This window comes from Microcaecilia unicolor, chromosome 4 (genome assembly GCF_901765095.1).
Source record: "Microcaecilia unicolor chromosome 4, aMicUni1.1, whole genome shotgun sequence".
Lineage (NCBI taxonomy): Eukaryota > Metazoa > Chordata > Amphibia > Gymnophiona > Siphonopidae > Microcaecilia > Microcaecilia unicolor.
In genome coordinates, this window is record NC_044034.1 from 37,196,461 (window position 1) to 37,209,970 (window position 13,510).

The window sequence follows — 13,510 nt, forward strand, 5'->3', positions numbered from 1 at the left end:
ATCACAGCCCCAAAACTACAACAGGCTATTAAGAAATTGAGGTTCTGTGTGGCCCTGGGGACAGATGGATTATCAAGCGACTTCTATAAAATCTTAACAGTTACAAATTTTGGGTCCCCTGCTGTCTCACTATCACAGGGTAGTGGAGGAAGGCTTCTTTCCTCTACGCATCAATGTGGCCCTGATTTCCTGAAGACTGAAGCCTGCGTGAGTAGGGGTGGGGTGAGCGGGATGTTTTATAATAGTGGATTTTTAAAATGTATTTGTTGCTGTTGGCTGTTAAGATGTTAAGGCTTGATATACCACCTTTCTTAAAAGAAAGCCAAAGCGGTTTACATTACTAACAAATCATTGAAGAAAAAAAGGAACTACAATCTCCGGATAGAAAAGAAAAGTGCAGAGAAAGAGAGGGGAAAGAAAAAGGACACAGGGGTGGCAGCTTTGCACACAGGTTAGAGAGCCAACCGGGCAGCTATGGTCAGGCAGGAAAGCAAGGGAAAACAAATGAGTCTTCAGGGCTGACCTGAACTTAAGATAGGATTGCTCAGACCTAATATCAGAAGTAACTGGTGCCAGAGAAATGGGGCCCGGAAGAAGCAAGCTGAATGCCTTGTAGATTCCAAATGGGAATAATGGTCAAAGTTATTTTTTTTTTTGTTACATTTGTACCCTGCGCTTTCCCACTCATGACAGGCTCAATGCGGCTTACATGGAGCAATGGAGGGTTAAATGACTTGCCCAGAGTCACAAGGAGCTGCCTGTGCCTGAAGTGGGAATCGACCCCAGTTCCCCAGTACCAAAGACCACCACCCTAACCACTAGGCCACTCCTCCACGTATTTTGGGAGAGCAGGCCTATTTATAATTATTAGCTATCTCTTATTTCTTGGCGTAAGCAACAAGGAAGACCTCTACTTTCTGGCAGGAAATTCCAAGTTACCCAAATTGGTCAATGTCAGAGAGCAAACCTGGGCACCACATTAAAGCTTATTCTTCTCTCCCTTATATGAAAAAAAGCATATCACATAAATAAACCATAACTGTACTTTACCTATGATAGCTGTAGGTTTCAAGGTATGTACTACTTCCTCCAGTGTTTTCAGGTGTGGGTGGTCATGTGCAAACATCTGCTTTTCATGGTTCAAGTTACCCCTTCCCTGTAAAAGCATCGGATGTTACATCAGAATTCTGGTGTACCTTCAAGCAATGCATTTGGTATTTATCTACTAATAGATATCCACATTAAAAATACTGGGGTCAGTATTCAAAATCAGTTATGCAAACAGCAATGGGTGTCGATCACATAACTGCTTAGCATTCAATTATTTGGGGAATGCTTAACCGTTGTCTCTCTAAATTGGAGCATGATTTGGGGCATACTGAAGGTGTATAGCCCCGCCCAGCGCATCCTGGGATACACAGGGCAGGGCTGGGTGCCGCCATTTTGCGGCGTCACAGGAAAAGGAGGGAGGCAGGCTACCTTCCCTCCTCCAACCCACAAGGTAGGGGGGACTGGACCACCAGGGACCCTTCGCTGGGGGGGACCGGTGGTCCAGCGAATCTCCAGCCCCCCTGTCGCTGGGTGGGGGGGATTGGTTGGTCACCCACTAGGCCACCAGGGACTGTTTGTTGATGGGAGTTAGGGGGGGCTGGAGACCCACTGGATCTCCAGCCCTCCCTGAACCTGGGGGGGATCACCGGGGGGACCGGAGGTCCGTGGGACCTCCAGCCCCCTGTTGCTGGCAGGTTTGCTGTTGGGGGGAATGGGGGCCTGCCAGCATGTAAATGCATGCTGAACAGGGCTCACCATTCCTCCCCAATGATCTGCAAACCCTAACGCCAGCTTCGAGCTGGTTTAGGGTTTGCCACAGCCAGTGACCCAATCTTTGGCGCACTGGCCGCTGATCATTGGGGATGAATATGTTTAGCCCTGTTTAGCATGCATTTGCATGCTAGTTGTGTTCAGAGCCCTCGAGCATGTTGTTTCATGCGCTCAAGGGCTCTGATCCTGGGGTGTTAGCAAACGCCGGTGCTAGTATTGGCGCTAACAGCCTCTAGCGCCGGCGTTTGCTTCTGATCATCCCCCTGTCAGAGCTGTTATTAAACCAAATGATGCTATCTTTCAGGTAAACAAAGACTCTACATCGGTCTCTTACATAAGGCTATTGTTGATTGGCTGCTCTCAATGTATTGACACTGTTAATTCGCTGACGCATATACCATATTTTGCCGTAAATCTGCTAACTTCATTTGTTATTAACTAGGTTTTGCCATAAGTTTAGATATAATTTTAATAAAACTCTAGATTCTGCCACTCTGAGTTTAACCCATTGTGCCCAAATGTTCCCATAATAAGCCAAATGGGAACAGTGAGCACTAATGGGTTAAGGAGAACTGAACTGTTTTTTTGGCCATCCTCTATGTATCACTGCACGAGGCAAAAGCAAGTATCTACAAAACCGGTTCAAACTCATTTTTAACTCATTGTCAGATACTAGGTTTTGTCTTGGGGTGTCAGAAATGAGCTGGAAACCCAAGGGAGGAGGAGAAAACTGCTGGGTCAAATGAGAAAACCCCCATTATCTCAAAACCATTGTGCGCAATAAAGTGATAAAGCCCAGGATTACCTTGACTATAAGTCCCTTGGAATCAACCATCCAGATCTTCTGGATTGCTTCCTTCCTCGGAACGCCTTCTTTTTCCATTGCCATGATGATTAGATGAGCTATTCCCATGGCGGCCTGAAACACACACAATTACAGAAATATATATTCATGTACAGACACATCCTTATGCCTATTTATTTATGAGTTATTAGTACCAAAGAATAAAAGATCTTTGACAATATCTACTCCTGGGAGAATTCCGTGCCAAAAATAATGCTTAAAATCCTGTGCAAAATTTTAAAAATTCTGCACACAATATTTTAAAATTCTGCCAAATTCTGTAGAGTTTGTTTGTAGTGGGGTTTTTTTGGTGCTGAATTTCCCCTTCATAAGGGCTGAAAGCCTTCCCCAGGCTTAAATTCCCCATGCCTTTTCTCTCCTCAAGATCCAGCCTCCCCAGTTTCCCCTCACTCCAACTGCAGACCTCTCTCCCTCTAACTCAGGGGCATATCTGTAATGGGGCCACGGGGGCCAGGGCCCCCGTAGATTTGGCCCTGGACCCCCCTACCGACGGCTCTCGCAACTCCCCCTCCCACCGCCAACCTGCCATCGCATACCTTTGCTGGCGGGGGACCCCAACCCCCGCCAGCTGAAGCAGTCATCCTTCGTTCGTTTGTTTTCTTCTTTCTGAGTCTGACTCATCTCTGACGTCCTGCACGTACACAACGTGCAGAACGTGTGCAGGACATCAGAGTCAGACTCAGAAAGAAGAAAACAAACGAACGAAGGACGACGGCTTCGGCTGGCGGGGGTTGGGGTCCCCCACTAGCACAGGTAAGCGACAGCTGGCGGGGGGTCGAGAGGGTCGACGGGCGGGCGACAGTTGTTGGAGGTGGTTCTGGTGCGGGGGGGGGGGGGGTCTAAAATGTGCCCCCTCACTTCGGCTCTGGACCCCCCTACCGGCGAAGTCCAGATAAGCCCCTGCTCTAACTGCTAGCAGAACCCCTAAATTCTGTCTGCCCCCAAGGTCTAACTCTGCAGGCAATACATCCCTTCATCTTTTCTTCTCAGACACCCCCCCTTTTCTCCTTAACTTTCATTGTTTCTGCCTTATCCCATCCCACATACTCAACCCTGCTCGGTCCCAACCCCATCTCCACGGCACGCACACACACAAACCTTGCTCAGTCCCTCCCCCATTCCCACTGCATGCACACTCAATAAATTATATCGCAGTGATAGGGTGGATCAAATTGGTGGAGGGGCAGCATTGTATGTTAAGGAGGACCTTGAATCAAATAGCCTGAAAATTCTGCAGGAAACAAAACACATCTTGCAATCCCTATGGATTGAAATTCCATGTGCAAAGGGGACAAGGATAGAGATAGGAGTGTACTTCCATCCACCTGGCCAGGATGAACAGACAGATGTAGAAATGTTATCAGAAATTAGGGAGGCTAACAAACTGGGGAACACAATAATAATGGGTGATTTCAATTACCCCGATATTGACTGGGTAAATGTAACATTGGGGCACGCTAGGGAGGTAAAATTCCTTTAGGAAATCAATGACAGCTTTATGGAGCAGCTGGTACCGGAGCCAACAAGAGGAGGAAAAATTCTAGACTTAGTCCTTAGTGGAGCGAATGATCTGGTGCAGGAAGCAATGGTGCCGGGGCCACTTGATAACAGTGATCATAATATGATCAGATTTGATATCAGCTTTGGAGTAAGTACACACAGGAAATCCAATATGTTAGCATTTAATTTTCAAAAAGGAGATTATGATAAAATGAGAAGAACGGTGAAGAAAAAAAAACCTCACAGGAGCAGCAGCGAAGATCAAAAATTTACATGAAGCGTGGATGCTGTTCAAAAATACCATCCTGGAAGCCCATGCCAAATATATTCCATGTATTAAAAAAGGAGGAAGGATGTCCAAATGACAGCCGGCATGATTAAAAAGTGAGGTGAAGGAAGATATTAGAGCTAAACGAAAATCTTTCAGAAAATGGAAGAAGAATCTGACCGAAAATGATAGCATAAGGGATGGAAAGTCAAATGCAAAGCGCTGATAAGGAAGGCAAAGAGGGACTTTGAAAAAAAGATTGCATTGGAGGCAAAAACAAATAGTATACATTTTTTTTTAAGTTATATTAAAAGCAAGAAGCCAGTAAAAGAATCAGTTGGACCACTAGATGGCCAAGGGGTAAAAGGGGCACTCTGGGAAGACAAAGCCATAGTGATGAGATTAAATGAATTCTTTGCTTTGGTCTTCACCGAGGAAGATTTGGGAGAGATACCAGTGCCAGACATGGTATTCAAAGCTGACGAGTCAGAGAAACTGAATCAAATCTCTATAAACCTGGAAGATGTAATGGCGCAATTTGACAAACTGAAGAGTAGCAAATCACCCGGACCGGATGGTATTCTTCTCAGAGTACCGATAGAACTGAAGAATGAACTTGCAGAACTATTGCTAGCAATATGTAATTTATCTTTAAAATCAAGCATGGTACTAGAAGATTGGAGGGTGGCCAGTGTAATGCCGATTTTTAAAAAAGGTTCCAGAGATGATCTGGGAAATTACAGATGGGAAATGAACTTGCAGAACTATTGTTAGTAATATGTAATTTATCTTTAAAATCAAGCATGGTACTAGAAGATTGGAGGGTGGCCAGTGTAATGCCGATTTTTAAAAAAGGTTCCAGAGATGATCTGGGAAATTACAGATGGGAAATGAACTTGCAGAACTATTGTTAGTAATATGTAATTTATCTTTAAAATCAAGCATGGTACTAGAAGATTGGAGGGTGGCCAGTGTAACGCCGATTTTTAAAAAAGGTTCCAGAGATGATCTGGGAATTACAGATGGGAAATGAACTTGCAGAACTATTGTTAGTAATATGTAATTTATCTTTAAAATCAAGCATGGTATCAGAAGATTGGAGGGCAGCCAGTGCAATTTTTTAAAAAAGGTTCTAGAGATGATCTGAAAATAAGAGGATACCTTTTTTATTGGACATAACTTAATACATTTCTTGATTAGCTTTCGAAGGTTGCCCTCCCCTCACCTATCCACACCCATCCTGTTAGAATATCAATAATATGCTTTGATGTCCCCATGCATACTTCCTACCCACCCCCCTCCTCCCACCCTGTCAGACTGTCATAGTAATGCTTGAATGTTTTCACTTATATACACTGTCAGCTAGCACATTTGCTTATTTCCGATCTGAGGAAGAAGGGCAACCTTCGAAAGCTAATCAAGAAATGTATTAAGTTATGTCCAATAAAAAAGGTATCATCTTATTTTCTTTTCCATGTTTTATTTTGTTTGATTTCTATTGATAACCTTAAGAGTGGACTAACACGGCTACCACACTCCTCTACTAGAGATGATCTGAGAAATTATAAACCGGTGAGCCTGACGCTGGTGCCAGGCAAAATGGTAGAGACCATTATAAAGAAAATAATTACAGAGCATATTCAAAAGCATGGATTAATGAGACAAAGCCAACATGGATTTAGTGAAGGGAAATCTTGCCTCACCAATCTATTATATTTCATTGAAGGGGTGAACAAACATGTGGATAAAGGTGAGCTGGTCAATATTGTGTATTTGGATTTTCAAAAGGCATTTGACAAAGTAAAACATTAAAGACTGCAGAGGAAATTGGTTAGGAGGTAATGTTTTATTGTGGACTAAAAACAGGTTAAAAGATAGAAAACAGAGAGTAGGGCTAAATTGTCAGTATTCCTAATGGAGAAGGGTAGATAGTGGTGTTCCCCAGGGGTTTGTGCTGGGACAGCTGCTTTTTAACATATTTATAAATGATCTAGAGATAGGAGTAACTAGTGAGGTAATTAAATTTGCTGACAACAAAAAGAAATTCAAAGTTGTTAAATCGTGACAGGATTGTTAAAAATTTCAAGAGGACCTTATGGTACTGAGAGGCTAGACATCCAAATGGCAGATGACGTTTAATGTGAGCAAGTGCAAAGCGATGCACGTGGGAAAGAGGAACCCAAACTATAGCTACGTAATACAAGGTTCCACATTAGGAGTCACTGACCAGGAAAGGTATCTAGGTGTCATCGGGTGATGATACATTGAAACCCACTGTTCAGTGTGGGCAGCGGCTAAAAAAGCAAATAGAATGTTAGGTATTAGTAGGAAAAGAATGGAAATAAAAATAAGAACGTTATAATGCCTTTGTGTTGCTCCATGGTGCGACTCCACCTTGAATACCGTGTGCAATTCTGGTCACCGTATCTCAAAAAAGATATAGTGGAATTAGAAAAGGTACAGAGAAGGGCGACAAAATTGATAAAGGGGATGGGATGACTTCCCTAAGAGGAAAGGCTAAAGCGGCTAGGGCTCTTCAGCTTGGAGAAAAGACGGCTGAGGGGAGATATGATAGAGGTCTATAAAATAATGAGTGGAGTGGAACGGGTAGACGTGAATTGCTTGTTTACTCTTTGCTAAAATACTAGGACTAAGGGGCACCAAACAAAGCTACAAAGTAGTAAATTTAAAACAATTTGGAGAAAATATTTCTTCACTCAACATGCAATTAAACTCTGGAATTCTTTGCCAGAGAATGTAGTACAAGGAGTTAGCTTTGCGGGGTTTAAAAAAAGATTTGGATAGCTTCCTAAAAGAAAAGTCCATAAGCCATAATTAAAATGGACTTGGGGAAAATCCACTGCTTATTTCTAGGATAAGCAGCAAAAAAGGCATTGCACTGTTCTGGGATCTTGCCAGGTACTTGTAACCTGGATTGGCCACTGTTGGAAACAGGATGCTGGGCTTGATGGACCTTCAGTATTTTCACAGTATGGCAATAGATATGTACTTATATAACCTTGCTCAGTCCCTCCCCCATCCCCACGGTAAGCACACTCAACCTTGGTTTATTCCTTTTCCCTTCTCATGTTAAATACTCAACCTTGCTCTTCCACTTCCCCGTCCCCCCCCCCCCCCCCCAACCTGCTCCTGTGACTCTCCCTGCTCTTTGCTACTTACCCCACTTAAGCTTGGTTTGCCTCTTGCTCTGCACCCCCACCATCCGCCTCGATCATGTGGCCAGAGTAGATGGTGGTGCACAGCTGCACATCAGTCTGCATCCTCTTCCTCTGTTGACCTGTGCATTTGAGTTTGTATAGTCCTACAGTTTAAATGAACAGTCGATTCTAGGCTGATAGAGGAAGAGGATGCAGCCCTATACCACCAGCTCTTCTTGCTGTGCAATCTCTGTGGAGGAAGGGGAAAGGAATTGAGGAAAGCTGCAGATGTTGCCAGTGCAGAATTCCCCCCAGTGAAAGGCCAGCAAATACAAAAAGTTGTTCTGCAGTCTATTTTTAATCTTTACACAAAGAAGGACTTTGAGCTTCTGTTAATAATCGTCAGATATGCCAGGCTGTATTATTGAAACAAGATGGGCGTCCATCTTTCGTTTCGATAATACGGTTGGGGATGCCCAAATCGCGAAATTTAGGTCAACCTTAGAGATGGTCATCCCCGATTTTCGGCGATAATGGAGCACTTTTAGTGGGTACTGCAGTGCACTTCAGGCAGGCGGACCCAGGCCCATCCCCCCCCCTACCTGTTACACTTGTGGTGGTAAATGTGAGCCCTTCAAAACCCACTGTACCCACATGTAGGTGACCCCCTTCACTCATAAGGCCTATGGTAGTAGTGTACAGTTGTGGGGAGTGGGTTTCGGGAGGGTTTGGGGGGGCTCAGCACAGAAGGTAAGGGAGTTATGTACCTGGGACCAATTTCTGAAGTCCACTGCAGTGTCCCCTAGGGTGCCCTGTTGGTGTCCTGGCATGTCAGGGGGACCAGTGCACTACGAATGCTGGCTCCTATTCGAAAGATGGGCGTCCTTCTCTTTCGAAAATAAGCCTGATCGTGACCTCTCTCAGCAATGTCCTATTCTGCTAATAGTCCTGACAATGCCCAAGGGATATTCCAATACATTGACCTGTTCGCCAGAAAAGTTTCATTAAACAAACGTTGCAATTTTTTTTTAAAACACTTTCCCCTAATCTGTACATTTGAATTACTTTATCCAGGAGTTCTCTCAGCTGCTCTGTGGTCAAAATGTTTTGACGTTTGCCTCAAATTCACTTCATACAACAGAAAATATTCAAATTAGCTCAACTACTCTGACTGTGGGCTCTATTTAACTTATTATGGGCCTTAAGGCCATGTTTTGAAATTGAGCTAATTTGGACTTCCAAAGAGTAGAGTGATGTGGTAGCAGTGTTAGTCCACTAGAAAGAAAACAAAACTTAGAAAAGAAAAAATAAGATGATACCTTTTTTATTGGGCTAACTTAATACATTTTTTGATTAGCTTTCAAAGGCAACCCTTCTTCTTCAGATCAGAAAAAAATGTTACATGTCCTCTTTTATACCTGTGGTCCATGTGGCATTTAGCATATTCTAATGTCCACTAGCGTGCGCTAAGCTTTAATAAAATGGCCCCTTCATGAATAATCTGAACTTTAATTTCCAGCGATGTACCGAAGGCAGGACGGCAGGGGCGGTCCGCCCTGGGTGCACGCTGTAGGGAGCAGCTGCGTGGCTGTCAGCTCTGCCGGTTCCCTGCTCCCCCTGATGTTACTTCCTGTTCCGGGACAGAGGGAGCAGGGAACCGGCAGAGCCGACAGCCGCACGGCAGCTCCCAGCACCCCAGGAGGTATGAGGCAATGCACCGGAGGGAGTGTCTTGAGAGGATGCGCAGGGGGAGGGATGATAACGCTGCACCGGGGGGGGGGGGGGGGGGGGGGGGGGTGCGCAGCGCCAATCTGCCCTGGCTGCCAGCCAACCGAGGAACACCACTGTTAATTTCCATACTCTCTTGAACACAGAATATCAGCAAGAAGGTTAGCTGAGAGCATAGGTAAACATTAACAATGACAGGAATAGGTTAGTAGTAGTACCTCAACAGGCAAGGTAGTTCGAATGCTTCGATAGCTTTATAACCCCTAAGCTTTGGTCAAGGATTTATTACATTGAAGGGACATGGTACTGTTCCACTATTATAATGAAAAACTGGCCCTGAACTCCAGTGATTTCTTTCTGAGGGTAGCAGACCCTACCTCTCCAGCTCCTTGGAAAACAAACTTGTGGTCTGACAGCTTGCAGTTTGTGATTCTCAGCGCAGCTAAGATGCCTGCGACTGCGACGGATGCAGTTCCTAGAGCAATGAAAAACAAACGGTAGTGTCAATAGGAAATCGGGATACTTATCTTGGCACGGGATTGACACTCTAGATCAGTGATTCTCAAGTCTGTCCTGGGGACCACAAGCCAGTCGGGTTTTCAGGATACCCCTAGTGAAAATGCATGCCTACTACCTTCGTTATAAGTAAATTTCTCCCATGTATATTCACTAGGGAGATATCCTGAAAACCCGACCGGCTAGTGATCCCCTAGGAAAGGTTTGAGAACCACTGCTCTAGACAACCCATTAGTTAATGTAAGTCACAATTAAAACTGAAAATAAAACAAAAGCCCTAATATTGACTATTGTAATGCAGTTTATGTGAGCTTGCCTAATACTTTACTCGTGTTCTTCAGCTGAATCAAAATGCTACAGGCATGGCTTCTTACTCTATCGGCAAAAGAAACTACAATATTAAAACAGCTTTTTGTAGGGGGCAATAGAATCAAAATAAATAACAGAATGCCCAGCTACTAAATTTTGCATCTTCTAATAGTATAATAAAATTTTAAAGGACCATCAGAAGATACGGGTCATCATGTCAAAAGTCCATCAATCCAAATTTGTGAAAAATGTTTCTGAAAATTTTGTGACATTCATTCTAAATATTCAATGTCTATCACTCATTAAAACAGAAGTTTCTTCTGAACTATTTTGTTTTCTTCAAATAGGCATATTTTCAAAGCACTTAGGGCCCTGTTTACTACGCTGTGCTGTAGACGTGCTAGCAATTTTAGCGTGTGTTAAAAATTAGTGTGCGCCAATGCTAGAGACACCCATATATTCCTGTGGGTGTGTCTAGTATTAGCGGAGGCTAATTTTTAGCGTGTGCTAAAAATGCTAGCGCACCTTAGTAAACAGGGCCCCCTAGACTTACAAAGTTAATAACCTATGGGACTTAGTAAGTCTAAGTGCTTTGAAAATGAGCCTCACTGAGTAACAACAGAGACTTATCTGTGGTGTCTCTCAGGAGTCAACTGCCAACATCAATTCATGTTTTGGTTTCTGCATCAGGATAGATGGTCTAAGTATAATATCATTATCTTCATTCTATTCCATAACTATTCAAAGACCCCCACTTACATATTCCTTTCCAACCACTCATCTACACACCCATCCACGTACACTGTATATACTCACAACTGATCTTCTCATACATCCCACCTACCCACTCACTAAGCAGTGCACACAAAGGCACATGAGCACAACCTAGTCATACCCCATCCATCCACTCATTATATGCTTAGTTGGAGACACTAAGTTTTACACGTAGGGACTACTACTACTATTATTACTACTAATAATAATTTCTATAGCACTACTAGATGTACGTAGCGCTGTACACATTATATGCAGATACTTTCTTCTGATCCTAGAGGGCTCACAATCTAAGTTTTTGTACCTGGGCGATGGAGTGTACAGTGACTTGCCCAAGGTCACAAGGATTTGCAGGGGGAATTGAACCCAGGTTGCCAGGATCAAAGCCCACTGCACTAACCATTAGGCCACTCCTCTACAATTCTATAAAAGGGCACCAACATGTAGGCACTCCGCCATATGGTGAAAACCAATTCTATATGGGAACTCAGGCTCTCAAGTGTCCTTACAGAATACTAAAGTAGCATTTAGGTGCATCGACAATCAGGTTCCATAGAGGTGTCATAAATGGAAGCAACTCAACGTCAGCCCTGTCTATGGCCCACCCATGTGAACACCTACCTTACAAAAATGCGCTAAAGAAAACATGTGAAAACAGCAAAACATCTATCCAAGCAAGATGATGGATAGCCCCTACCTCCTGGTTCTATATCCACAGAAAATTTCTATGATGTTCACTGGCCATTTTGAGTGAATTCACATATTGAATCTCAGTTCGTTATGTAACAACATCTTGAGGATATCATTAAAACTGATAAAAATGTTGTCACTTTAGTCTTAAGGCATTGTATGATCTTGCCAAAGAGTTTCAGGTTGTGAGCAAGGCTTAATGAACGAAAGAGTGTAATTCAATTAAGAGTATACTACTGTGCTAGGCCATGCACATAATCCCTTCAGGGGGTTAAGGTTTTGAGCTTACCATGCCTTAGGTTCAAAAAACGGTTAAGTACAAAGACTGTGTGATAAATGTAGGGGGAATGCCCAGCATTTGTTTTGCAACACTCAGAACTGACACTTACCATATAGGTACTGCGTTATATGCAACAGTAGACAGCACAACATGTAATGTGTGGTATGGTGCGGTGCTGGGAATGCAAAATATAAGGTAGCCACAGCAGAAACCTCCCCCCCATCCCCCTTGCAATATCCTCCTCGAGGTCCTCCCTCCATCTCCAATCCCTTCTCCCAACACAACCCCAGATCACCAATCCTCCCCTGATGGCCTGATCCCCTCCCTTCCCAGCCAAGGCCCCCCCACTGGTCTGATCCCATTCCCGTTCAAACTCCTGCTCCCCATTTGAAACTGCCTTCCCTATGAGCCCATCTCTTCCCCCCCAGGACTTACCTGAGGGTCTCCATGTTTGCCCAATGGGCCTAGGTAGGAACGTTCCCCCTCCACTCCTGCCTAAGACTTCAATGGGATCCAAAATGGTGCTTATGAATCTCTAGCAGTAGTTCCATGGTATTAACACTGAGGAGCATCCTTCCACATAGCTCCTTATATGGAGGGATGTCTCACTAGCAGCAGTAGCGCAAGACTACCACTTTGAGTCAATAGCCCCATTCTGGATCCCAGCATAGTCCTGGGAAGGAAGGGAGGACTGTTCTCATCAGGCCCATTGGACCACCCCTGGCTGGGTCCCAGGAGTGGCAGCATTTTTGGACAGGGCTGCAGGGGAGGTATTTTAGGAAACATCAAAACTTGTTCACGTGTTCCCCAACTATTTACTGCAGTATATTTTCCATCTCTCTTAGCAAGACTTTCAAACTTCCTTTGTGAGAGTGCACTTGAACACAATCTCAGTCTGCTATAAGATAAAAGGATTCTCTAAGTGTATGAAAAGGCTTCTATAGATGAAAGCACCTGATTAGATCCCAGGGAACTGGTGGTTTTTAAACAAGATCTTAACTCAGTTGAAGAAGCCACCGCTCAAACCAATGGAACAATTTGCTCTTAAAAGTACCTTAGCAAGAAGGTGGCATTTCTAATAACAACCACCTTGAACAGGAGGATCAGTGAAATACAGGTACTATGATCTCATCTGCCACACACACAATTTTTGTCAGAGAAACCCTTAGATCTCATCCAAATGTTTATTTTTTTTTTAATTAAAGGTGGTATCTTGTCAACTTACCCAATTCAGACATTCACCAGTTTTCTCTCCAAAACTCATGTTCACCCTGAAGAGAAGACCTTTCACAATCTGGACTGCAAAAGATCTCTAGCATTTTATCCGAAGTGCACAGCAGTTCACCACAGGTCTCCTCCAACTTCATTTCCTTTTTTTCCCCCCAATTTTTATTTGTAACTAGTAAAAAAGCCCCGTTTCTGATGCAAATGAAACGGGGGCTAGCAATGTTTTCTTCTGTGTGCATGTGGGAGTGTGTGTGTCCCTGCCCTCTGGCCTCTCTCCCCTCCCCCCTCTGAGTCCTTCAATGTTACAGAGCCAGCGATTTGATTTCGTGCTCTGCTGTTTTCCTTCACTGACTGTGTTACAGAGAGGGCGGGGC

At 44.0% G+C, this 13,510-nt stretch overlaps 1 protein-coding gene across 1 annotated transcript in view; it reads right to left on the bottom strand.

Annotated features, from left to right (window-relative positions):
* The window catches only part of ME3 (malic enzyme 3), a 202,653-nt gene that overhangs the window by 9,333 nt on the left and 179,810 nt on the right, over positions 1 to 13,510 (bottom strand). The window contains exons 9-11 of the mRNA XM_030200152.1: positions 9,718 to 9,815; positions 2,627 to 2,740; positions 1,051 to 1,156 (exon numbers count right to left, since the gene is read on the bottom strand). Coding sequence (XP_030056012.1) covers positions 1,051 to 1,156; positions 2,627 to 2,740; positions 9,718 to 9,815 — 318 coding nt within the window. The remainder of the gene's footprint in view (positions 1 to 1,050; positions 1,157 to 2,626; positions 2,741 to 9,717; positions 9,816 to 13,510) is intronic.